Raw genomic sequence first — 25719 nt, forward strand, 5'->3', positions numbered from 1 at the left:
CTTATTGATACTGTACACGACGTTTCGGGCTTTAACTTGAAAACGGCTGTGGAAATATTGGCGTGACGTAAGTTTAGATATGCTCCTTTAAAACGAAGCCAAACACACACGATTTCTGGGGAGTCCGGGTGGCAGCCATGCTTTAATTTTTCCAACAGTGCCTCCCTTTGGCCACAGGTTGTAGTACATACAACAACACTCGTTAATTAAATGATAAATGGGTTATACTTGTATAGCGATTTTCTACCTTCAAGGTACTCAAAGCGCTTTGACAGTATTTCCACATTTACCCATTCACACACACATTCACACACTGATGGCGGGAGCTGCCATGCAAGGCGCTAACCAGCAGCCATCAGAGGCAAAGGGTGAAGTGTCTTGCACAAGGACACAACGGACATGACTAGGAAGGTAGAAGGTGGGAATTGAACCCCAGTAACCAGCAACACTCCGAATGCTGGCACAGCCACTCTACCAACTTCGCCACACCGTCCCTTATCCAAGTCAACAAAAGTATTTGGCCACCCATCCAAATGATCAGAATCAGTTGTCCTAATCACTTGGCCCGGCCACAAGTGTATAAAATCAAGCACTTAGACATGGAGACTGTTTCTACAGACATTTGTGAAAGAATGGGCCACTCTCAGGAGCTCAGTGATTTTCAGCGTGGAACTGTCTTAGGACAGTGTGTGCAACAAATCCAGTTGTGAAATTTCCTCGCTCACCTCCTGGTACCCCAGCACCTCCAAAACCCTCAAATCTAGACTCCAAACATCCCAGAACAAGCTAGTCAGGTTACTTCTAGACCTCCAACACAGATCACACCTCACTCCTACCCACTTCTCCAAAGTGGGCTGGCTCAGGGTGGAGGACAGAGTAAAACAACTTGCACTTAGCCTAGTCTATAAAATTCGCTACACCTCCCTGATACCGAAGTACATGTCAAACTACTTCCTTAACGTAAATGACCGCCATAACCACAACACCAGGGGGAGCTCCACAAACCACGTTAAACCCAGATTCCGATCTAACAAAGGTCTTAACTCATTCTCCTTCTATGCCACATCAATATGGAATGCACTCCCAACAGGTGTTAAAGAAAGTGCATCTCTACCCTCCTTCAAAACCGCACTAAAACAACACCTCCAGGTAACTACTAGCCTAGACTAACACCCTCCCCCCACCACATCCCACCTCCCCGGATTGTAATTAATCAAATGTAAATAATCAAATGTATATACTTGTTCTTATGCTTTCTGAACTCACTATGTTCACTGCTCGCTGTACATATCCTACGAAGTCAGACCTACACTGTTACAATGTCCATTTATCAGATGATATGATTGTTGATGACTGAAGTGCTGATATCAACCAAACCTAATTCCCCCCGCCCCAACCCCCTCCACATCCCACCTCCCGGATTGTAAATAATGTAAATAATTCCTTTTATATACTCTGATGATTAACTTGTGTGATGACTGTATTATGCTGATAGTATATATTTATACCATGAATTGATTATTTCAACTTGTTTTTAACTTAAACAAGTTGAAAAACTTATTCGGGTGTTACCATTTAGTGGTCAATTGTACGGAACATGTACTGTACTGTGCAATCTACTAATAAAAGTCTCAATCAATCGATCAATCCTAAATGTTCCAAAGTCAACTGTCGGCTTTGTTATAAGAAAATGGAAGAGTTTTGGAACAACAGCAACTCAGCCACAAAGTGATAGGCCACGTACTGACTGAGAGTGGTCAGCGGAGGAATAATGGTGTGGGGTTGTTTTTCAGGAGTTGGGCTTGGCCCCTTAGTTCCAGTGAAAGGAACTTTGAATGCTCCAGGATACCAAAACATTTTGGACAAATCCATGCTCCAAACTTTGTGGGAACAGTTTGGAGCGGGCCCCTTCTTCTAACATGACTGTGTGTTACAGGTCTCACAGGCGTGTGAGTTCAGTAGACAAAAGACTGTGTTCATAGTCTAACTCCTGGAAAACACAGGCAATGTTTAAGAAGAGTGAAGACACAAACAATCCTTGAAGCTTCCCAAGTTTCCTCTGAGGGGAAGGGGAGGAAATACCCCTACCTAAAAAGGGACCTACAGGCAACTACTTCACTACACATTAGTTCCGCTCTTCATTTCTGTCTTTGCACTCACATGGATGGAAAACGGCTATAACCTTTGTCAATAAAAAGTGATTGACAGAAAACATATACATCCCACATTGTGAAGGCATCACATGTGCACCAGTGCACAAAGCAAGGTCCATAAAGACATGTATGACAGAGTCTGGTGTAGATTAACTTGACTGGCCTGCACAGAGTCCTGACCTGAACCCGATAGAACACTTTTGGGATGAAATAGAACGGAGACTGAGAGCCTGGCCTCCTCGACCAACATCATCAGTGTGTGACCTCACCAATGCGCTTTTGGAAGAATGGTCGAAAATTCCTATTAACACACTTTGCAACCTTGTGGACAGCCTTCCCAGAAGAGTTGAAGCTGTAATCGCTGCAAAAGGTGGACCGACATCATATTGAACCTTATGGGTTAGGAATGGGATGGCACTTGAAGTTCATACGTGAGTCAAGGAAGGTGGCCAAATACTTTTGGCAATATAGTGTATATGCCAATGTATACAAATGGGGGTTAATGTGTATATATATAACAATATTCCTCACTTGTTTTTCTTTAAGTAAAAATGTACGGAGATGTGTGTCTTAATTACAAAAGCTTTTTTCAAAAATTAATTTATGTAACGGGCAGCACGGTGGGTCAGGGGTTAGTGCATACGAAGGTCCTGAGTGCAATCCCGGGCTTGGGATCTTTCTGTGTGGAGTTTGCATGTTCGCCCCGTGACTGCGTGGGTTCCCTCTGGGTACTCCGGCTTCCTCCCACTTCCAAAGACATGCACCTGGGGATAGGTTGACTGGCAACACTGAATTGGCCCTAGTGTGTGAATGTGAGTGTGAATGTTGTCTGTCTATCTGTGTTGGCCCTGTGATAAGGTGGCGACTTGTCCAGGCTGTACCCCGCCTTCCGCCCGAATGCAGCTGAGATAGGCTCCAGCACCCCCCGCGACTCCGAAAGGGACAAGCGGTAGAAGATGGATGGATGGATGGATGGATGGAATTTATGTACCTGGATTTTTAGTTTTTTTTTTTTTTTTTATAACAAATAATGCTGACAATTGAATACCAATTGGTGTGCAAATATTGTGTGTATAAAAAAATCTGTTTCTTTAAAGGCCTACTGAAATGATTTTTATTTATTTAAACGGGAATAGCAGATCCATTCTATGTGTCATACTTGATCATTTTGCGATATTGCCATATTTTTGCTGAAAGGATTTAGTAGAGAAAATCGACGATAAAGTTCGCAACTTTTGCTCGCTGATAAAAAAAAGCCTTGCCTGTACCGGAAGTAGCGTGACGTCACAGGAGCTAGGATTCCTCACAATTCCCCGTTGTTTACAATGGAGCGAGAGAGATTCGGACCGAGAAAGTGATGATTACACCATTAATTTGAGCGAGGATGAAAGATTCGTAGATGAGGAACGTTACAGTGAATGACTTGAGAGGCAGCGATGGACGTATCTTTTTTCGCTCTGACCGTAACTTAGGTACAAGCTGGCTCATTGGATTCCACACTCTCCTTTTTCTATTGTAGATCACAGATTTGTATTTTAAACCACCTCGGATACTAGATCCTCTTGAAAATGAGAGTCGAGAACGCGAAATGGACATTCAGTGCCTTTTATCTCCACGACAATACATCGGCGAAATGCTTTAGCTACGAGATAACGTGATAGCATCTTGCTTTAACTGCATATAGAAACAAAATAAATAAACCCCTGACGGGAAGTATAGATAGAAAATCAACAATACTATTAAACCGTGGACATGTAAATACACGGTTAATGCTTTCCAGGCTGGCGAAGGTTAACAATGCTGTGCTAACGACGCCATTGAAGCTAACTTAGCAACCAGACTGCACAGAGCTACGCTAAAAACATTAGCTCTCCACCTACGCCAGCCAGCCCTCATTTGCTCATCAACACCCGTGCTCACCTGCGTTCCAGCGATCGGCAGAAGGACGAAGGACTTCACCCGATGCGTTTGGCGGCCCGGAGACGTAGGAAGTCAAGGTGAAGTTGGCGGCTAGCGCGGCTAGCGCTCCAACAAAGTCCTCCTAGTTGTGTTGCTGTAGTCCGCTGCTAATACACTGATCCCACCTACAACTGTCTTCTTTGCAGCCTTCATTGTTCATTAAAAAAATTGCAAAAGATGTCCAGAATACTGTGGAATTATGAAATGAAAACAGAGCTTTTTGTATAGGATTCTACGGGGTACCATAACTTCCGTTACTCGGACTTCGTCACGCGCATACGTCATCATACCGCGATGTTTCAGCCGGATATTTCCCGGGAATTTTAAAATGTCACTTTATAAGTTAACCCGGCCGTATTGGCATGTGTTGCAATGTTAAGATTTCATCATTGATATATAAACTATCAGACTGCGTGGTCGGTAGTAGTGGCTTTCAGTAGGCCTTTAACTACAGTGTCTTGATATTGAATGTGTAAAAGTTCACTATAGAAAAATTCAGTGTAAAAAAAAAAGTGCAGAAAAGTTCAGGACAAAAATATTAGTTTCAAAGAAACTCAAGACACACTTCCGATAAATTAAGACCTAACTAATCTGTCTCATCTCAGAACCAGCCAAGGGGTATCACGCTTGTAGGCACTACATGCTGCAGGTTATGTACCGTATTTTCCCGACCATAAGGCACACTTAAAATCATTTTTCCCCCTCAAAACTCGACAATGCGCCTTATAACCCGGTGCGCCTAATGTACGGAATAATTCTGGTTTTGCTTAAAAAAAAAATTGTATGAGTTTGAATATCAAATATCTTGTCTTTGTAGTGCATTTGTCACGACCCGACTAGGACTCTGGACACAGATGCAGGATTACTGAAAACAGTTTATTCTCAGAAGGGGAGGGGTCCAAAACGGGAGAAACAAAACTGGCTATCAAAACAGATCTAACCTGACTACTAAACTAACAAAAATATTAACAACTCAAAACGCTCCGGCTACGGAGGGAAAAAGGGGCTAAAGAACAAAAACTAACAAATACAACAAAAGGCGCTCCAACGGAGGCGATGCTAAGAAGCTAAGCTTACCTGACAAAAGGTTACAAACAAAGAATCTCCCGTGGATCAAAAGTACAAAAAAACGTGGCAATGGCTGAAGACAAGACTGTGGCAAGGAACGCTGGAGGTACGCACAAGACGATACGAAACACTCTGGCACAGGACAGAAGGAGGATGAGACATTTATACACATGAGGGAGGGTGACACAGGTGGGCGCAATCAGGCAATCAGGAAAGACGTCAGACCAGGGAAACAGGAGGAAGGGCAAGTGACCTGAAATGAGAGGGAGAGTCAGCATTTCAAAATAAAACAGGAAATGACAAAACATGAAACCAGACGAAACCCAGACCAGACATCACCCAGGTGTGACTGCATTCAATTGAATATGGGTTGAAAAGGATTTGCAAATCATTGTATTCCGTTTATATTTACATCTAACACAATTTCCCAACTTATATGGAAACGGGGTTTATATATAGAACATTAAACACAGCGCTTAAAAATCTATCAAAATGTTTTAGTACGACTTTGGTAAGCTATGGAGCCGCACCGCTTGATGGATTGTACAGTGCTTCAACATACGAGTATTATTATGGTGTTTGTATAAGGTAAGACATATTATCTGGCGTTTTGTTTCGCAATATGATGCAAAAGCAACTTTTCTTACCTTCTGGTACCTGCTGATGTGTATTTGGTATCTGCATAAATCCTGAAAAATTGCACGTGCCGCCTTTGTAGTCCATGCCGACACCGTAGTCGATAAGCCTTGCCTTTTTCTCTACCTTCTTGTTATGGGACAATCATCCTCCGCTGTTGCCATTTCTAATATAAAGTAGTGCAAAGTTCTCCTGATGTGGCCCAAATCGGATATTATCGAAGCACTTTGGACAGTTTCGACTGGCAAAATAAATCCCATCTGTGTCACTTGAGGGCAAAAAAATACAATTAAGTGTGCAGTAGGGTTGTATGGTATACCGGTATTATTATAGTACCGTGATACTAATGAATCATATTCGGTACTATACCGCCTCTAAAAAGTACCGGCACACAATCACGGAGTACTTAAAAGCAGACAATTTGTGTAGACAGAAAATGGAGAACGGACGCATTTTGGCTTAAAAACTAAAGATAAAGGTGAAGTTATAACACTGAAACGCCCTCAGGAAGAGGTGCTTTAAGACATGGCTAGCTAGCTAGCGGCTAAAGTCCATCCGCAGTCGGCAGTGTTTTAGCTACTTCTAAATCACTAATCCTCGCCTCCATGGCGACAAATAAAGTATGTTTCTTACAAGTATCATCCCTGCTGGACGAGGAATAGCTAAACACGCTTTAGCTCACCGGTGTCACAATGTAAACAAACGCCATTGGTGGATCTACACCTAACATCCACTGTAATGATACCAAGTACAAGAGCGTATCTAGTCGATACTAATATGATTACATCGATATTTTTTAGCATCACAAAACCTTCTTTTGTTTTTATATTTTATATTTATATTATGTTTATAAACTCAGGAAATACGTCCCTGGACACATGAAGACTTTGAGTATGATCATTGTATGATCCTGTAACTAATTGGTATCAAATCGATACCTAAAGGGACGGCGTGGCGAAGTTGGTAGAGTGGCTGTGCCAGCAATCGGAGTGTTGCTGGTTACTGGGGTTCAATTCCCACCTTCTACCTTCCTAGTCACGTCCGTTGTGTCCTTGGGCAAGACACTTCACCCTTTGCCTCTGATGGCTGCTGGTTAGCGCCTTGCATGGCAGCTCCCGCCATCAGTGTGTGAATGGGTAAATGTGGAAATACTGTCAAAGCGCTTTGAGTACCTTGAAGGTAGAAAAGCGCTATACAAGTATAACCAACCCATTTATCATTTATTTATAAATTAGTGGTATCATCCAAAACTAATGTAAAGTATCCAAACAACAGAAGAATAAGTGATTATTACATTTTAACAGAAGTGTAGATACAACATGTTAAAAGATAAAGTAAGCAGATATTAACAGTAAATGAACAAGTAGATTAGTAATTCATTTTCTACCACTTGTCCTTCATAATTTTGACAAAATAATAGAATGGAAAATGACACAATCTGTTACTGCATAGGTCAGCAGACTAATTTCAGAGCCTTTGTTTGATTACTTACGAATAAAAGACAATTTGTCTTGTATGTTCACTATTTTATTTAAGGACAAACTTGCAATAAGAAACATATGTTAAATGTACCCTAAGATTTTTTGTTAAAATAAAGCCAATAATGCATTTTTTTGTTGTCCCCTTTATTTAGAAAAGTATCGAAAAGTACCGAAAAGTATCGAAATGCATTTTGGTACCGGTACCAAAATATTGGTATCGGGACAACACGAGTGTGCAGTGTAAACGGGGCCTGATACGAAAAGATCAGATTTGAAGCACTTGGGAGCCTTTAGACTGGCAAAATGTATCTGATCCGTGATACTTGAGTGCAAAAAAAATCATAATTGGTTTGCAGTGTAACTTAGATTATCGTATTAACCCAAGTCACTCAAAAGTGCAAATTCTAACCATTGGAATTGTTTCTATAGTTCGGAAACATCTTGCGGGCTGGATTAACATGTGTATTATGTTGTATTATGCCTAGGTCTGTTGCAGAGTGTTGTGCTGCATAAACTGCATTTTTGCTGCTCAGCAAGACCCATGTCACATGGCTTCAAACTTGACATCTCATTGGCTGGTTCGGATACAGGATCTTTGATTTACCAAGTGAGTCTTAAGTTTTGAAGGAACAAAATTTTCTCCACAGAATTTTTATACACTGATTTTTTTTACACTGAAATTTAAAACACTGTATTTTAACAAACTGAATTTTTAAACACACACATTTTCCTCAGAAATGTTTATTCAATGAAATTGTCAGAATAATTTGATGTAAAAAAAAAAAATCAGTTCACTAAATTTAACCCAAAAATGAATTCAGTGTCCAAAAAAAGCTTTTTTTAATAAAGACACACATTATTCTCCATATAGAAATGGATCTGGTTTCTAAGGGGCAATATGTGTCCTGCAACTGGCAACCAGCCCATGGTGTAGTCTGCCCTTGCCACAAATTCAGCTCTGAGCGGCTCCATCTCCATACAATCGAATATAGAATAAATTGTGGACAGTGGAAATAAGCATACGTTGACCAAATGTGTTAATAAGTGCAGTATAACAACCCTGGAGTTGTATTAATTATATCCTACAAACCCCAAAACCAATGAAGTTGGCATGTTGTGTAAATCGTAAATAAAAACAAAATACAATGATCTGCAAATCCTTTTCAACCTATGTTCGATTGAATAGACTGCAAAGACAAGATACTGCCTTAGCTCATGTTAGCTCATTTTGAATTTGATGCCCGCAACATGTTTCAAAAAAGCTGGCACAAGTGGCAAAAAAGACTGAGAAAGTTGAGGAAGGTTCATCAAACACTTATTTGGAACATCCCACAGGTTAACAGGCTAATTAAGAACATGTGGGTGCCATGATTGGGTATAAAAGCAGCATCCATGAAATGCTCAGTCATTCACAAACAAGGATGGGAGTAGGGTCACCACTCTGCGTGAGCAAATTATCGAACAGTTTAAGAACAACATTTCTCAACGAGCTATTGCAAGGAATTTAGGGATTCCACCATCTACGGTCTGTAATATCATCAAAAGGTTTAGAGAATCTGGAGAAATCACTGCACGTAAGCAATGATATTACGGACATTCGATCCCTCAGGCGGTATTGCATCAAAAAGCGACATCAGTGTGTAAATGATATCACCACATGGGCTCAGGAACACTTCAGAAAACCACTGTCAGTAACTACAGTTGGTCGCTACATCTGTAAGTGCAAGTTGATAAAAGCCATTTATCAACAACACCCAGAAACACTTCGCTGGGCCCAAGTTCATCTAAGATGGACTGATGCAAAGTGGAAAAGTGTTCTGTGGTCTGACTAGTCCACAACTCCAATTGTTTTTGGAAACTGTGGACGTTGTGTCCTCCGAACCAAAGAGGAAAAGACCCATCCGGATTATTATAGGCGCAAAGTTCAAAAGCCAGCATCTGTGATGATATGGGGGTGTATTAGTGCCCAAGGCATGGGTGACTTACACATCTGTGAAGGCACCATTAATGCTGAAAGGTACATACAGGTTTTGGAGCAACATATGTTGCCATCCAAGCAACGTTATCATGGACGCCCCTGCTTATTTCAGCAAGAAAATACCAAGCTACGCGTTACAACAACGTGGCTTCATAGTAAAAGAGTGCGGGTACTAGACTGGCCTGCTGTAGTCCAGACCTGTCCCCCATTGAAAATGTGTGGCGCATTATGAAGTGTAAAATATGACAACTGACCTGGACTGTTGAACAACTTAAGCTGTACATCAAGCAATAATGGAAAATAATTCCACCTGAAAAGCTTAAACAATTGGTCTCCTCAGTTCCCAAACGTTTACTTAGTGTTTTTAAAAGGAAAGGTCATGTAACACAGTGGTAAAAATGTCTCTTTTTTGCAATGTGTTGCTGCCAATAAATTCTAAGTTAATGATTATTTGCAAAAAAAAAAAAAAGTTTCTCAGTTCGAACATTAAATATATTGTCCTTGCAGTGTATTCAATTGAATATACATTGAAATGGATTTGCAAATCATTGTATTCTGTTTTTATTTACGAATTACACAACGTGCCAACTTCACTGGTTTTGGGGTTTGTAAATGCATTACAACCTGCTGCAGTTTTCAAGCTTGGCAGACTTAACAATCACCCCTTCTCCGACCCTCCTTCTAGTTTGTTTCCTGACCCGCGCATTCTGAACCACATGTCAACTTAATCCACTTCCCTTCATTGGGGATTTTCTGTCTGCTGTGAAAGGCTTATCTTCGGTTGGATAAGAGCAACTGGAACCTGCAGCCAAGCAACGAGCCTACATCTCCAGGGAGAAAAGGTAGATTAAAAAGGGCCATAGTTTTTTTATTCATTAATTGAGTAAAAACCATTAGGAAGTGCAGAGTATTAACATACTCGCTAGTCTGAAGACATACTTTGTTGCAATGCTTATAGGGATTATTTGCTGGAGTGACAGTCTATGGAAAATGAACCGCTATGTCATGCTCAAACAACTGGGGGACGGTACCTATGGAAGTGTGCTCCTAGGCAGGAGCAATGAAACCGGGGAGCTGGTTGCCATAAAAAGGCAAGTTCAAACCACTAATGTGTGCACAATAAGAAGATAGGGACGGCGTGGCGAAGTTGGTAGAGTGGCTGTGCCAGCAATTGGAGTGTTGCTGGTTACTGGGGTTCAATTCCCACCTTCTACCTTCCTAGTCACGTCTGTTGTGTCCTTGGGCAAGACACTTCACCCTTTGCCTCTGATGGCTGCTGGTAGTGCCTTGTATCAGTGTGTGAATGTGTGTGTGAATGTGGAAATACTGTCAAAGCGCTTTGAGTACCTTGAAGGTAGAAAAGTGCTATACAAGTACAACCCATTCATATTTATTATGTAACAGGGTCTGACTGTGTTCTTTGCAGCAAATTTGATAAGTCAATGCAGCAGTTTGTGACAAAGCAAGTTATTTTAAGGAGTGACAGTCAGAGAGCTCACATTTAGAAATACAAACATAGTTATACCTCAAAGTGTGGTATAGCTTCTGTATTTTTAATAAATGATCACTTTAAATCTTCTCGTTTTAAGGATTTGATTATTGCCTTCATTCTACTTAATTACTTTTGCAAGACTAGGCAAATGGGGATAGCTGAATGTTTTTCGAGACCTTTAACACACAGTTTGCATACCCCTGGAACTAGAAAATGGCAAATCAAAGAAACATGTTCAAAACAGGTTGTAGAAAAAAATGGAAGCATATTTAACTTAGTTTAAAGGGATAGGCAATCTCTCTCTAGGCATCTGCCCGAAGGTAGGTCCAGTCCTTAAAGCATCCGCTTCACTGCTCTCCTCTTGACATGTTCGTAGGAGCTGCCCGCCACCATCCTTTACCCTATGTAGCATTCCAGATCTTCTCCCCCCCAGAGGCCTCTTGCCCTCCACTCTACTTTCAATCATGAACACTAGCAGATCTACGGGACGTAGCGCCTGGCTCTCTGCCTTCTTTGGACGATGTACACTGTAGCCCTTTCTTCTCCAACCTGCCGTAGCACTTCATTACTTATCTTTTTTGACCACCGTATGTTCATGATGCTTGCTCCTCCACGTCCACATCTCACAGTTTTTCAGTTGTCTGATCTCTTCTTTGCGAAGTGTCTATGTTTCTGCACCGTACAGCAATGTACTCCAGACCACCGTCTTCACTATTCACCTTTTCAAGAAAGGTCTTTGTCAGCAGTTCTTTTCTCATAGAAAACGCATCTTTACCACTTACGGTCCTTGTTAACGCGATAATAAAGCGCTATATAAATTTTAATAACGGCACAGATTTTTTAACAGGCGATTAACGCACACACGTCCTTTTTGACCATCGGGCGGTGCCGTAGCGGGGGCGAACTTGTCTGCAGTTCTCTTGCTACTTATGAGCCACAAGCGAGCAGAAATTGACAAAGAAAAGTTGTCTACCTTATGGAAATATCAGGTTCAAAGCCATGGCAAGTTGTTCTCCCGACAAGAAAGGACTATTTTTCTCCGTGAGAAGAGATGACATCCCTGCAGCAGAGGTGGGTGGTGCTTCACTTCCGTGTTCAGGTTACGGTTAAGGTGCAGTGATAACATAACATTTAGATTGTTGCTGTGACTGATTTAGTAAGTAAGATGACATAAAAGCGCAACAGAAATGAAAGACGGTCGGCAGGAAGTCGAAAGGAGACTTTTTTTTTTATTGCTAACAGTCCATCCAACATCAAACCAGTCACTTTTCTGGCTTCAAAATAAAAGCGCTACGCTATACAGCCGGTTTAACTGCATAAACAAAATAAAAATGTATTACACTACGATCATGCTTTGTCAATAGGGATGGGCACCAGATCTGGTACTTTTTTGGCACCCACCGAAACCAGCCGATACTATGTCACGTTTGTTTGAATCAACATCTGCGAGTATCATCTTAAAGATCTGCTATTTGGATTTACACTGTATGAGAAAAAACTTGAAAAGGAATTTTACTTTTGCAACCTCATTATACTATTGACTATGTTTTATATTCATAAATGTAAGGTTCTCAAAACCCAACCTGTTTTTTGTGCCTTTAAAAAAAGAGTTAGAACTTTACTTTAAAACGCTACCTAGCAACCAAAAAGGGTTTAAAAAACTATAATGCTATGCTCCAAATTTAAAATATTTACAGAACTTGTGTGAGCTTATAACTATACACATTACTATATATATATATACAGTATATATATATCCATATATATGTTTTACATTCTACTAAATTACTTTATTGATCTTGAACAAATGTTCAAGATCATTGAATTATTAAAAACACAGGATTGCAGTGTAACAATATAATTTGCTGATTCTAAATTAAATATTTAAATTATTTCCTACTATTGGCTCTGATTGAAATAATCTGGTTTTTGGCGGACAGCTCTCCTCTGTAAAGGGATTCATTTCCTGAGTTTGTAAACAATAGCAAAAATTACAAAAGATGTTTTAATGGTAAAAAAAAATATTAATTTAATCACTGTGGAATCGACCTGATACTATACTACTTGGTATCGTTAATGTCAATATTTGTATATATCCACTTACCTTTGATTACATTCAAGAGCGCTGGCTTGCGGTTAGAGGTTAGGTTAGCATATCCTCTCACAGTGTGTGTAGTGAATGTTTAGCTATTCCTCGTTCTCCAGTGATGATGCTTGTAAGAAACAGTGTAATTGCCACCATGGAGGTGAGGATTGCTAACTTAGAAGTGGCTTTGCACTGTGCAAATGTTGTATTTGTACCTACGTGGACCACAGATGCAGAGACAACACAAGAAAGAGCAACAAAGAGTCTTTTATAAACACTGGCTTAGGATTGCAGGATAGTCTACAAAAAATACAACTTAAGAAAATAGAGAGATGACAAGAAGCCACAGCGCATTCAAATGGCACCGTGAAATAACGTAACATGAACAAGCAATAAAACAAGCTGGGACGAAGCAACAAGTCCCCCAGGAGAACAGAACAAGCAAAAATGGCAGGTGATCTGAGAAGAAGACATAAAGAACAGCAAGTGGAAGTAACTAAACCTAGGGTTGTTCGGTATACCGGTATTGGTATAGTACTAATGAATACTAAAGAATCATATTCGGTACTATACCACCTCTAAAAAGTACCGGTCCCCCATCCCACCGTCGTCGTCACGTGTCATTGTTGGTTTTACGAGCAGAGGAGCATGTTCGACAGCGCACAATCACGGAGTACTTGCAAGCAGACACAGTGTGAAGCAGTGGTGTGCAGTCACTAGAGGCAGGGGAGGCACAGCCTCACCTGCCATCATGGAAAGAAAAAAAAAAGTAATAAGAAAAAAATAATAATTAAATTGTTATATGTATCCAGTGATTATACTAAAGTTATTTTCCATTTAACTTCACCAGTTTTAGATTATTTTTATTTTTATTTTCACATTTGCCGTTCAAATACTGAGAAGAGACGGTGATCAGCAGCCAGTTGAGGCACGTCACTCAGTTGTGCCTCAACATGGATTGCGCAATGATTCGGCTAACTGCTGGCCTGCTGTGCAGTGAGACCGTATTGCTATATGAATTATATTATACATTTCCGTAGTTTAGTTAGCTGAGGTATATAATGTACAGTGTATTTTGTCAACAACTGTATGTGTGTAACGTATTTCTTGTGCTGAGCGATCATAAAACTGGAGGCTCGTCTCATAACCCCGCCTCATGGTGCCAAGCACCTCCGCCGCAGAATGCACCGCCCGACGGGAGCGCCACACCAACCAAAGCCCACACCCAAACCCTCCACGTGCAAGACCGAATCCACCCAAAAAAAGTCACTTAACAAGAAGCCAAAAAGTGCAAAAACAACAATGCTCGTGCGGCGCGCCGGAGGAGCCGTGAATAGGGACACAACATTAGGTACACCTGCAGAATGCAGCGCGGATTTCATATTTCATTCATTCACAACTCTTCCAACACGAACACCACTGCTCCCGCACTTATAAGTAAAGGTAAGACCATAATAACGTTTTTTTTATTAAATGTGCTTTTTTGTGTGCTACAGTTTGTAAGTGTAAAGTTAAAGTTAAGTATACGAATGATTGTCACACACACACTAAGTGTGGTGAAATTTGTCCTCTGCATTTGACCCATCCCCTTGTTCACCCCTGGGAGGTGAGGGGAGCAGTGAGCAGCAGCGGCGCCGTGCCTGGGAATCATTTTTGGTGATTTAACCCCCAATTCCAACCCTTGATGCTGAGTGCCAAGCAGGGAAGAATGCTGGTATGAGCTTTTAAACATAACCCGTTAACTGCTGCCAATCAAATGGTGAATAAGATACTCTTTAGGGTTCATATGTTTGTAAATCTGACTGTGATGAAGTCAGTGCCTCACCTGACATGAACCTCACCGCACGCCACTGGTGTGAAGACAGAAAAGGGAGAATGGGCGCATTTTGGCTTAAAACCTAAAGAAAAAGGTGAAGTTATAACACTGGAACGCCCTCAGGAAGAGGTGCTGTAAGACATGGCTAGCTAGCTAGCGGCTAAAGACCAGCCGCAGTTGGCAGTGTTTTAGCTACTTCTAAATCACTAATCCTCGCCTCCATGTCGACAAATAAATTACGTTTCTTACAAGTATCATACCTGCAGGACGAGGAATAGTTAAACATGCTTCACTACACACCGTAGCTCACCGGCATCACTGTGTAAACAAACGCCATTACCTAACATCCACTGTAATGATACCAAGTACAGGAGCGTATCTAGTCGATGCTACTATGATTACATTAATATTTTCTAGCATCACAAAATCTTCTTTCGTTTTTTTAAAATGTATATTATGTTTATAAACTCAGGAAATACGACCCTGGACACATGAGGACTTTAAATATGACCAATGTATGATCCTGTAACTACTTGGTATTGGACCGATACCCAAATTTGTGGTATCATCCAAAAAAGTATCCAAACAACAGAAGAATAAGTGATTATTAAATTTGAACAGAAGTGTGGATAGAACATGTTAAAAGAGAAAGTAAGCAGATACAGATACAGTAAATGAACAAGTAGATTAATAATTAATTTTTTACCACTTGTCCTTAATAATTTTAACAAAATAATAGAATGATAAATGACACAACATGTTACTGCATATGTCAGCAGACTAATTAGGGGCCTTTGTTTGTTTACTTACTACTAAAAGACAAGTTGTCTTGTATGTTCACTATTTTACTTAAGGACAAACTTGCAATAAGAAACATATGTTTAATGTACCCTAAAAATTTTTGTTCAAATAAAGCCAATAATGCAATTTTCTGTGGTCCCCTTTATTAAGAAAAGTATTGAAAAGTATCAAAATACATTTTGGTATCGGGACAACACTACTAAACACATAATTAAGTACAGGAACTGAAAATACAGAACAAGGAATTTTTTCCATTAATGGATGGCGACTTGTCGGGTGTACCCTGCCTTCCGTCCGAGTGCAGCTGGGATAGGCTCCAGCCCCCCTGCCACCCCAAGAGGGACAAGCGGTAGAAAATGGATGGATGGATGTTTTGCCAGCAGCAAAAAAACAAAATAAGCTGGGGACTGAATTTGGAGCAACTTTGCTCATGTGAATGTGAAAGAGTTGTCTTCGGTCATCCAAACTGGAAGCATGGACTGCTCACATGTCTGACATTAACTGTTCCTGCACCTCGGCTGACACTCCAAGCTTCGCCGCCTGTACCTGCACCACGCCAAGCTTCGCCGCCTGTACCTGCACCACGCCAAGCTTCGCCGCCTGTACCTGCACCACGCCAAGCTTCGCCGCCTGCCGAACCCACGCCTGACTCGTCTGCTGCTGCGTCCACGCCTGACTCGTCGTCTACTTCCAAGCCTGCCACGACGACGCAGACGTCCGCCTCGCCAAGTCCACCCACCTCCCCGCCGGCCACGAATGTGGCCATTCCCGGGTCGCCCGCCTCGCCTGCTGCAGCGGCGTTCCACTCGCCGCCGCCACTTAACTTGTCCTCGGTGGATTCGGGGACACTTGGCCTGGCGACCCCCCGCCAAGTCCTCCCTCCGCCCTCCCGTGACTTTTGACCCTGCTTGTGTTTTGTTTTTAGGACATCTAGAATCTGTCCTTAAGGGGGGTGTTCTGTCATGATCCGTGGTCGGATCATGTTTTGTGTTATCGGTTTGTTTTGGACTCCTTTTAGTTCCTGGTTATGCACTTCCTGAGTTTAGTCACCATGGTTACTTATGATTTTCACCTGACTTGTCGCACACCTGTTGCTCATCAGAGACTCTATGTAGTTCTGCCTTTTCCGGTCACTCGGTGTGGCTTCATTGTTTGTATCACGCCTGTACCAAGTAAGTTTTGTAGTTCCATGTCATAGCATCTGTTTAAGTGATTAGCCTCTCGTGTTTTAGGCACGCCTGCCTTTCTTTTTGTTGTGTTGCCTGTACTGTTGGTAGTTTGGATTATTTATGTTTAATAAACCAAAGCCTACCTTCACGCTGTCGTCCAGAACCGTCCATTGTTGCATTGAGAGAACGAACCGCAGCAAGCGTAAACCCCCACGTGACACTGCTGACATATGTAGTAACAGATTGTGTCATTTATCATTTTATTATTTTGTTAAAATTATTAAGGACAAGTGGTAGAACATTTATTATTAATCTACTTGTTAATTTACTGTTAATATCTGCTTACTTTCTCTTTTAACATGTTCTATCTACACTTCTGTTAAAATGTAATAATCACTCATTCTTCTGTTGTTTGGATACTTTTTAGTTTTGGACGATACCACAAATGTGGGTATCGATCCGATATAAAGTAGTTACAGGATCATACATTGGTCATATTCAAAGTCCTCATGTGTCCAGGGACATATTTCCTGAGTTTATAAACATAATGTGAATTTTTTTAAAACGAAAGAAGATTTTGTGATGCTAAAAAAAATCGATGTAATCATAGTAGTATCGATTAATTACGCTCCTGTACTTGGTATCATTACAGTGGATGTCAGGTGTAGATCCACCAATGGCGTTTGTTTACATTGTGACGCCGCTGAGCTACGGTGTGTAGTGAAGCTGTCAGGACTTGGTCCTTGGGATTTGTTTTTCCAGAAGGCAACAGAAAGTTGGCGCGGGCAAGACGTGAATTTATATACATGATTTAATATTAACACTCAAAAAAAGAATAAACAAAAGGCGCGCACAATGGCGGAAGAACAAAACTTAACTATGAAAACAAAAGACATGCACAAAGGCCAAAAAACTATGAACAGTAACAAAAACTTACTTGGCATGGCATGAAAAATAAACTATAATAAACATTAATTCCGTGGGTCGCAGTAGCATGGATGGATAGATGAAGCATGGTATGAAATGATAGAGGATGTCACCAGGACGAACAACAGAAACAGACAGGCTTAAATAGTGACATGATCAGTGAAAACAGGTGCGTGACATGACAGGTGCAAACGAATGGGTTACTATGGTGACAACGCAAACAAAAGTGCACAAGGAGTCCAAAAACAAAACCGAACATGACTAAAACAAAACATGATCACACAGACATGACACAAGCATGTTTAGCTATTCCTCGTCCTGCAGGGAAGAAACTTGTAAGAAACGTACTTTATTTGTCACCATGTAGGCGAGGATTAGTGATGTAGAAGTAGCTACAACACTGCCGACTGGGGATGAACGTTAGCCACTAGCTAGCTTGCCATGTCTTAAAGCACCTCTTCATGAGGACGTTTCAGTGTTATAACTTCACCTTTTTCTTTAGTTTTTAAAGCCAAAATTTGTCCGTTCTCCCTTTTCTGTCCACACACTGTGTCTGCTTGTAAGTACTCCGTGATTGTGCGCTGCCGAACATGCTCCTCTGCTCATAAAACCAACAATGACACGACGTGACGACGACGGGGGGTTCGAGGAGATGGGGGACCGGTACTTTTTAAAGGCGGTATAGTACCGAATATGATTCACTAGTATCGCGGTACTATACTAATACTGGTATACTGTACAACCCTAGACTGGACTATAACTGTATGCTTCAACTTTATTTGTCTCTATGGTGGGTTATTGCAGCTGTAGTCAGTACTATGCGTGTTTGTTTTTTAGCAGGTGGAAAAAATTGCGTCCACACACGTGTCAATTAATACATCCAGATGCAAATGGTGAAATCTAAATAATGCATGTAAGACAACAATCAGGAGAAAGCTGACTTGAAGTCTTTCTTCTTCTTCTGATCATGTGACAACGACATCATTCTTAACTGTTCTGACCTAAAAATGCTCCCATGTGGACAGGCACTGAGTCAACAAAGTGTGTATTATCATATTCAAACTGAGACAGTGTATGATGAAAACTGAGACATATTTTTGGTGAATATTTTTGCCTAAAACTGAATTGTACTAAAACCGGGGCATATACAAACTAAGATATCATTGTACTTGTTTGAGATGTGTAAATAAGTCTGTAATATTGATAATGAGGTTTGAAATCATGTCATTTTACAGGATGAAGAGGAAATTTTACTCTTGGGAAGAGTGCATGAATCTGAGGGAGTTAAAGGTGACATTTCGAACAAGTTATTTTATTACATTTTTTTCACCACTTTTGGGTCTTTGAGCACTATATCAGATTGACCTTCACAATCTATAGAGACCCTTTCTTATGTATTATCGTACTTTCAGGTGCGATGCAACAAACTGAATGTTTAATTTTTCACCCTTCACGGTGGTAGCCTCTGAGTTCCGCACCATTAGACTTAAACTTAGACTTAGACTTCCTTTTATTGTCATTCAAATTTGAACTTTACAGTACAGATAAGAACAAAATTGCGTTGCATTAGCTCATGGTACTGCAGGATAAAAGAGCAATAAGGTGCAGATATAAATAAATAGATTACTGTACAGATAAATATATTGCACTTTTGCATATGCATCCACGTTTATGGATGTATGTTATATTGTCTTTATATTCCAGCGAGTTAATCAATTTTTGGGGGAATTGAGGGGATTAATAAAATGCGTTCAAGAGTCTTACGGCCTGAGGGAAGAAGCTGTTACAGAACCTGGAGGTTCTGCTACCGAGGCTGCGGAACCTCTTTCTACAACTTATAACCATAATAATTCACATACTGTATTGTTAAATTCATACTTTTTCGGCAATATAAATATTATCATTTGTTTCCATAGGCCGGGGGTCAGCAAGATAAGATAAGAGCCTCATGCGGCTCTTTAGTGCCGCCCTGGTGGCTCCCTGGAGCATTTTTAAAAAAGCGTTGAAAAAAAAGCGGGAAAAATAATTAAAAATAAAAATAATTATATATATATATATATATATATATATATATATATATATATATATATATATATATATATATATATATATATATATATAATATATATACATTTTTTTGTTTTAGTATTTTTTTTCTTTGAGGACAAACATGAAACAAACCTTCCCAATTGTTAAAAAGCCCACTGTTTAATATGTTTGTGTGTATACTTCACTGATGACAGTATTTGGTGAACATCGTTTCGTCCTACACATTTTGGCGGTTCTTGAACTCACCATAGTGTGGACTGTGACGCAACAGTTTGTTTACATGTAAAATCTTCCACTCCTTCTTGGTCTCATTTTGTCCACCAAACGTTTTATGCTGTGCGCTTTGTTGATGTTATTGACTTGTCGGAGTGCTAATCAGGCATATTTGGTCAGTGCATGACTGCAAGCTAATCAATGCTAACATGCTATTTAGGCTAGCTGTATGTACATATTGTATCATTATGCCGCATTTGTAGGTATATTTGAGCTCATTTAAAGGCCTACTGAAACCCACTACTACCGACCACGCAGTCTGATAGTTTATATATCAATGATGAAATCTTAACATCGCAATACATGCCAATACGGCCGGGTTAACTTATAAAGTGCAATTTTAAATTTCCCGCAAAACTTCCGGTTGAAAACGTCTATGTATGATGACGTATGCGCGTGACGTCAATAGTTAAACGGAAGTATTCGGACACCATTGAATCCAATACAAAGAAGCTCTGTTTTCATCTCAAAATTCCACAGTATTCTGGACATCTGTGTTGGTGAATCATTTGCTATTTGTTTAATGAACAATGAAGACTGCAAAGAAGAAAGTTGTAGGTGGGATCGGTGTATTAGCAGGTGGCTGTAGCAAACAACCAGGAGGACTTTGACTTGAATAGCAAACGCGCTATCCGACGCTAGCCGCCGACCGCACGGATGATCGGGTGAAGTCCTTCGTCCTTCCGTCGATCGCTAGAACGCAGGTGAGCACGGGTGTTGATGAGCAGATGAGGGCTGGCTGGCGTAGGTGGAGCGCTAATGTTTTTATCATAGTTCTGTGAGGTCCCGTTGCTAAGTTAGCTTCAATGGCGTCATTAGCAACAGCATTGTTAAGCTTCGCCAGGCTGGAAAGCATTAACCGTGTATTTACAGGTCCATGGTTTAATAGTATTGTTGATTTTCTGTCTATCCTTCCAGTCAGGGGTTTATTTCTTTTGTTTCTATCTGCATTTAAGCACGATGCTATCACGTTAGCTCCGTAGCTAAAGAGCTTCGCCGATGTATTGTCGTGGAGATAAAAGTCACTGTGAATGTCCATTTCGCGTTCTCGACTCTCATTTTCAAGAGGATATAGTATCGGAGGTGGTTTAAAATACAAATCCGTAATCCACAATAGAAAAAGGAGAAAGTGTGGAATCCAATGAACCCTTGTACCTAAGTTACGGTCAGAGCGAAAAAAGATATGTCCTGCACTGCACTCTAGTCCTTCACTCTCACGTTCCTCATCCACAAATCTTTCATCCTCGCTCAAATTGATGGGGTAATCGTCGCTTTCTCGGTCCGAAACGCTCTCGCTGCATTGTAAACAATGGGGAAATGTGAGGAGCCCTTCAGCCTGTGACGTCACGCTACTTCCGGTACAGGCAAGGCTTTTTTTATCAGCGATCAAAAGTTGCGAACTTTATCGTCGATGTTCTCTACTAAATCCTTTCAGCAAAAATATGGCAATATAGTGAAATGATCAAGTATGACACATAGAATGGATCTGCTATCCCTGTTTAAATAAAAAAAAATAATTTCAGTAAGCCTTTAATATCCTTTATTTTTATCTTCTTTGTATATAATTTATTTTTGCATGTCTCATGAAACATATCTGTATGTAATATTGGCTGCATTTCAGATAGTTGTTTGTGTGCCATGTTGTTCCAGACCACAGCAAATATTACCTAGCTTGCCAAAGATAGCAATCTATTAAAAGAAGATAAATAAATAAATGATAAATGGGTTGTACTTGTATAGCGCTTTTCTACCTTCAAGGTACTCAAAGCGCTTTGACAGTATTTCGGACAGATCGACGGAAGACAGACTTCCGCTTCCTTTAACTTGGACACACACACCTATACCTTTGGCCATTCTAAGACAGTCATTTCCAGGAGTTATCTCACCTTCTGAGTAGACTCTAATTTACTAATGGTTTCTAGTGTTGTAAAAATGTGTAGAATAAATATAACATTTCAACGTTTTGTCAACAAAGATTTGCTTCAGCCTGCGACACATAGTCATTTTGATAGTAGGCTATTATAGCTAATACACACACTTATATCATGTGTTGACGTCATTGTAACACTTATAGAAAGAAGGCTTTTATTTTTTTGCGGCTCCAGACAGATTTTTTTTGTATTTTTGGTCCAATATGGCTCAAATTTTGGGTTAGGTGTACACACATGGTCACAATTGTTGGTATCTTCAAAGGGGTGCAAACCCTAGGTGCTGCAGAGATATTTGTAAAATAATCTTGCCCTGTTCCAAACAAGCTTTTTGAGATTTGCCCCGACTTGTAACACCAGCGGATATCTCAATATGTGATAAATGTTTCCCGCACAACGTAACTGAATCTGCAAATGTTATTTTTTTAGTCCAAACAGAAACATGTTCATCGGGTAATGATCAATAATGCGCTGTTTTTGGTGGTATGAACCAGCACATGCCACTACAAAATCATCCAACCTCATCGGAAGAAGTTCCTGGTTATTTTAAGTTTGTGTTTCGGTTAAATGAGTCTTCGTGTGTACGCACAAACCGATTTGAAGACGGCTGCTTTACCAATATCCACCAACAAAATTAAGAAGCATTTTCCGAGACACTACATTTAATGGCGAGATCAATGCCTATACTCTATTATTTATGGCAACGATAGATAAAATTAAGCAGTAAGTCTAATAACATTAGACAGACAATTTGTAATGAGACATATTTATTTACATCCAGTATGTCATTTCTGGAGACAGACATCTTAATAACAATAATATTAATAATAGCCTGTATACCGTATTTCCCGGACCATAGGGCGCACCGGACTTATAAGGCGCACTGCCGGTGAATGGTCTATTTTCGATCTTTTTTCATATATTAGGCGCACCGGATAATAGGGCGCATTTAAGGAGACATAAATGTAAAACAACTCCTTGTGGTCTACATAACATGTAATGGTGGTTCTTTGGTCAAAATGTTGCATAGATCATATACAGATCATATACAGATCATCTTCAAGCCGCTTTCTGACAGTCGCTTCAAGATGCGCCGTTTGGTGGGCGGTCTTATTTACGTGACTCACCTTCGGCAGCGTCTTCTCCCTGTCATCTTTGTTGTAGCGGTGTAGCGTGCAAGGACGGGGGTGGAAGAAGTGTCAAAAGATGGAGCCAACTGTTTTAATGACATTCAGACTTTACTTGAATTAATAACGGAGCAGCGTCTCCTCATCCGGAAACAACAACAAGTGGAACACATTTCATGGAAATGTGTCCCGTGAAAAAACGTCCGACCGGAACTCTCTAATAACTAAAGTTCCTTGGGTGAATAATGTAGTAAACTCACTACACCGGTATGTTTTAGCGCTTATGTGGCAAGTTTACTGACAGATATAAGTAAGAACTTTACACTTACTTTATATTAGAAATGGCAACAGTGGAGGATGAATGTCTCATAACAAGAAGATAGAGAAAAAGAAGAAACTTATCGACTACGGAGTCAGGATTTATGCAGATCCCAAATACACATCAGCAGGTACTAGAAGGTAAGAAAAGTTGCTTTTGCATAATATTACAAAACAAAACGGCAGATAATATGTCTTACCTTATACACACACCATAATAATACTCGTATGTTTAATGCGCCGACAATCCATCAAGAGGTGCGGCTTCATAGCTTACCAAAGTCGTACTAAAACATTTTGATAGATTTTTGAGCGTCGTGTGTAATGTTCTATATTTTCAATGGAACGTATAAAATGTTAGTGTTGTTCACTTGAGTCATATTGCCATCATAGTAGTCTACACCAGTGATCTCCAAACTACGCGCCAGCGTCCAAAATCCGGCCCGCGGAAAGTCCCAAGTTAAAAGAAAAATAAAATGAATATTATAATTTCTAAATCTATCCTTTCTAACCCATTTTCTACCGCTTGTTACTCTCGGCGTCTCCTAGCCACTCAGGCAAATCATATTGTCTAAAAATGCATTTCCCCATTGATAACGTGACATCGCGCTCGGAATATATATATATATATATATATATATATATATATATATATACAGAGGTGTGGACTCGAGTCACATGACTTGGACTCGAGTCAGACTCGAGTCATGAATTTGATGACTTTAGACTCGACTTGACAAAATGTAAAGAGACTTGCAACTCGACTTAGACTTTAACATCAATGACTTGTGACTTCACTTGGACTTGAGCCTTTTGACTTGACATGACTTGCTACTTTCCCCAAAACCTAAAGTTTAAAAAGTTATTTGGGAGCGCTCCGTAGCTTTCATTTTGTACGTGTATGTCTGTCAGCGTGTGTGCTGCGTGTCAGCGTGTGTGCTCTCAGTACAACAGCCAATCAAATTAGATCTACATTGTTTTCATCACACAGCATTCATCCAATCAAATTGCAGGACAACCAATGAACAAGAGTTGTCAAACAACGCGCCAGTGAGAAAGATTTATACCAAAGTTGGTTTCGTTCGGGTATAAAAACTACGACTTGGTCAACAAAAAACGAATTGCCGTATGCAAATCACGCAGTTCGAATATTACAGACGGAGACGCAACAACTTCCAACTTCGTTCGACATTTGAAGTTGCACAAAGAAGGGTAAGTTTTGAATGTAAGCTAACGTTTATTGGCTAAGTAACATGACTTTTATTTGCTGTGTAGTTAAATCAGTGAGGCTGTAAACTCACTGCTAACGTCATAACCATAGACATCTTATAAGTAGACGCAGCATCGAGCGCTACTGCTTACTGGCGCAGACGAGACGCGGGGCCGCCATCTTGGAGTGGTGATCCGCTCCACTCAGTGCAATTCATTTGGCAGGAGCAATGAACTGTCAGCGCATTTAATTCATTTTACCTCACTGAATACCACTCATTTTCACGCGCTTTTTTGTCATACGTGTAGCTATGATAAAGGACACATGTTTTATTATTCATAGTTTGCTTAACAGTAATAGAATATTCTTATATGCTATAAGTGACCAGACGTCCGAGATCAAAACTGGGAATATAAACCCAGAGAAGGGGGAAAAAACGGTCAGCTATTTTTAAGTTAAAGAAACAATATAATTACGTTATATATACATGCGTATATCCTACATAAACAATGTATGAATACATTAGATATCTATATATCTTATAGACCGTATCTCTGTTGCTGCAGCAGCAGAGAGTTTATTCTGTCTTGACACTTTGTATTGATATTTTGTATTACATTCTTCCCTTAAATGATAATGTTTACAGTGATTGTTATATATGTATTTTTTATGTATGTCGCTTTGGAAAAAAGCGTCTGCCAAATACTTAAACATATATAAACACCTGAAAGTCTTTATATCAGCTAAAACCACCAATCTCTTTCACTGGATTCAGAATAAAACCAAATGCTGTCTTACCCAACAATGTTAGTATTTGAATATTGTTACTTGAAGACTTATTCCTGGTTACAATTATACTGTTAAGAAAGTATTGTCTTATATTTTGCCTAAAATGAGAATGCATCATAATCAGTGGCGGCTGGTGAATTTTGTTTTAGGTGGGGCTGAAAGTTTGTAAACCAAACCCCTGTAGGGGCGTCATCCTCCCCCAGAAGATTTGTTTGTGATTTTCACATACAAATATTGAAGATCTTTGCTCCTTCTTAACTCTGGTAATGTTATTTTCATAAAATACAACCAAAAGTACATTAATGTTAAATCTTACTTGTGAAAAGTAATCCCCCGATTCCTATTTTCAACAGTCCGCTCATTTGAGCAGGAAAACGCTGAACACCAGCCCGGCATCTTTGTTTTCTACCTGTCAACTGTCAGTTTAGGCTGCTCGCCGGCTCCTCATCACCACTTCAA

The 25719-nt window shown here is 40.2% G+C and overlaps 1 protein-coding gene across 3 annotated transcripts in view; it reads left to right on the top strand.

Moving 5' to 3' along the window:
- The window catches only part of LOC133635217 (serine/threonine-protein kinase MAK-like), a 55172-nt gene that overhangs the window by 2381 nt on the left and 27072 nt on the right, over positions 1–25719 (top strand). For 2 of the 3 annotated variants that reach the window (XM_062028138.1, XM_062028140.1), the window contains exons 2-5: positions 7783–7904; positions 9961–10117; positions 10234–10366; positions 18802–18856. In XM_062028138.1, the coding sequence (XP_061884122.1) occupies positions 10266–10366; positions 18802–18856 (156 nt within the window). In that variant the 5' untranslated portion in view covers positions 7783–7904; positions 9961–10117; positions 10234–10265. Of the gene's footprint in view, positions 1–7782; positions 7905–9960; positions 10118–10233; positions 10367–11630; positions 11839–18801; positions 18857–25719 lie in introns of those variants that run through there. The other variant, XM_062028139.1, reaches the window with a different exon arrangement.

The sequence above is a fragment of the Entelurus aequoreus genome, linkage group LG19 (assembly GCF_033978785.1).
Source record: "Entelurus aequoreus isolate RoL-2023_Sb linkage group LG19, RoL_Eaeq_v1.1, whole genome shotgun sequence".
In the NCBI taxonomy this organism is placed as follows: domain Eukaryota; kingdom Metazoa; phylum Chordata; class Actinopteri; order Syngnathiformes; family Syngnathidae; genus Entelurus; species Entelurus aequoreus.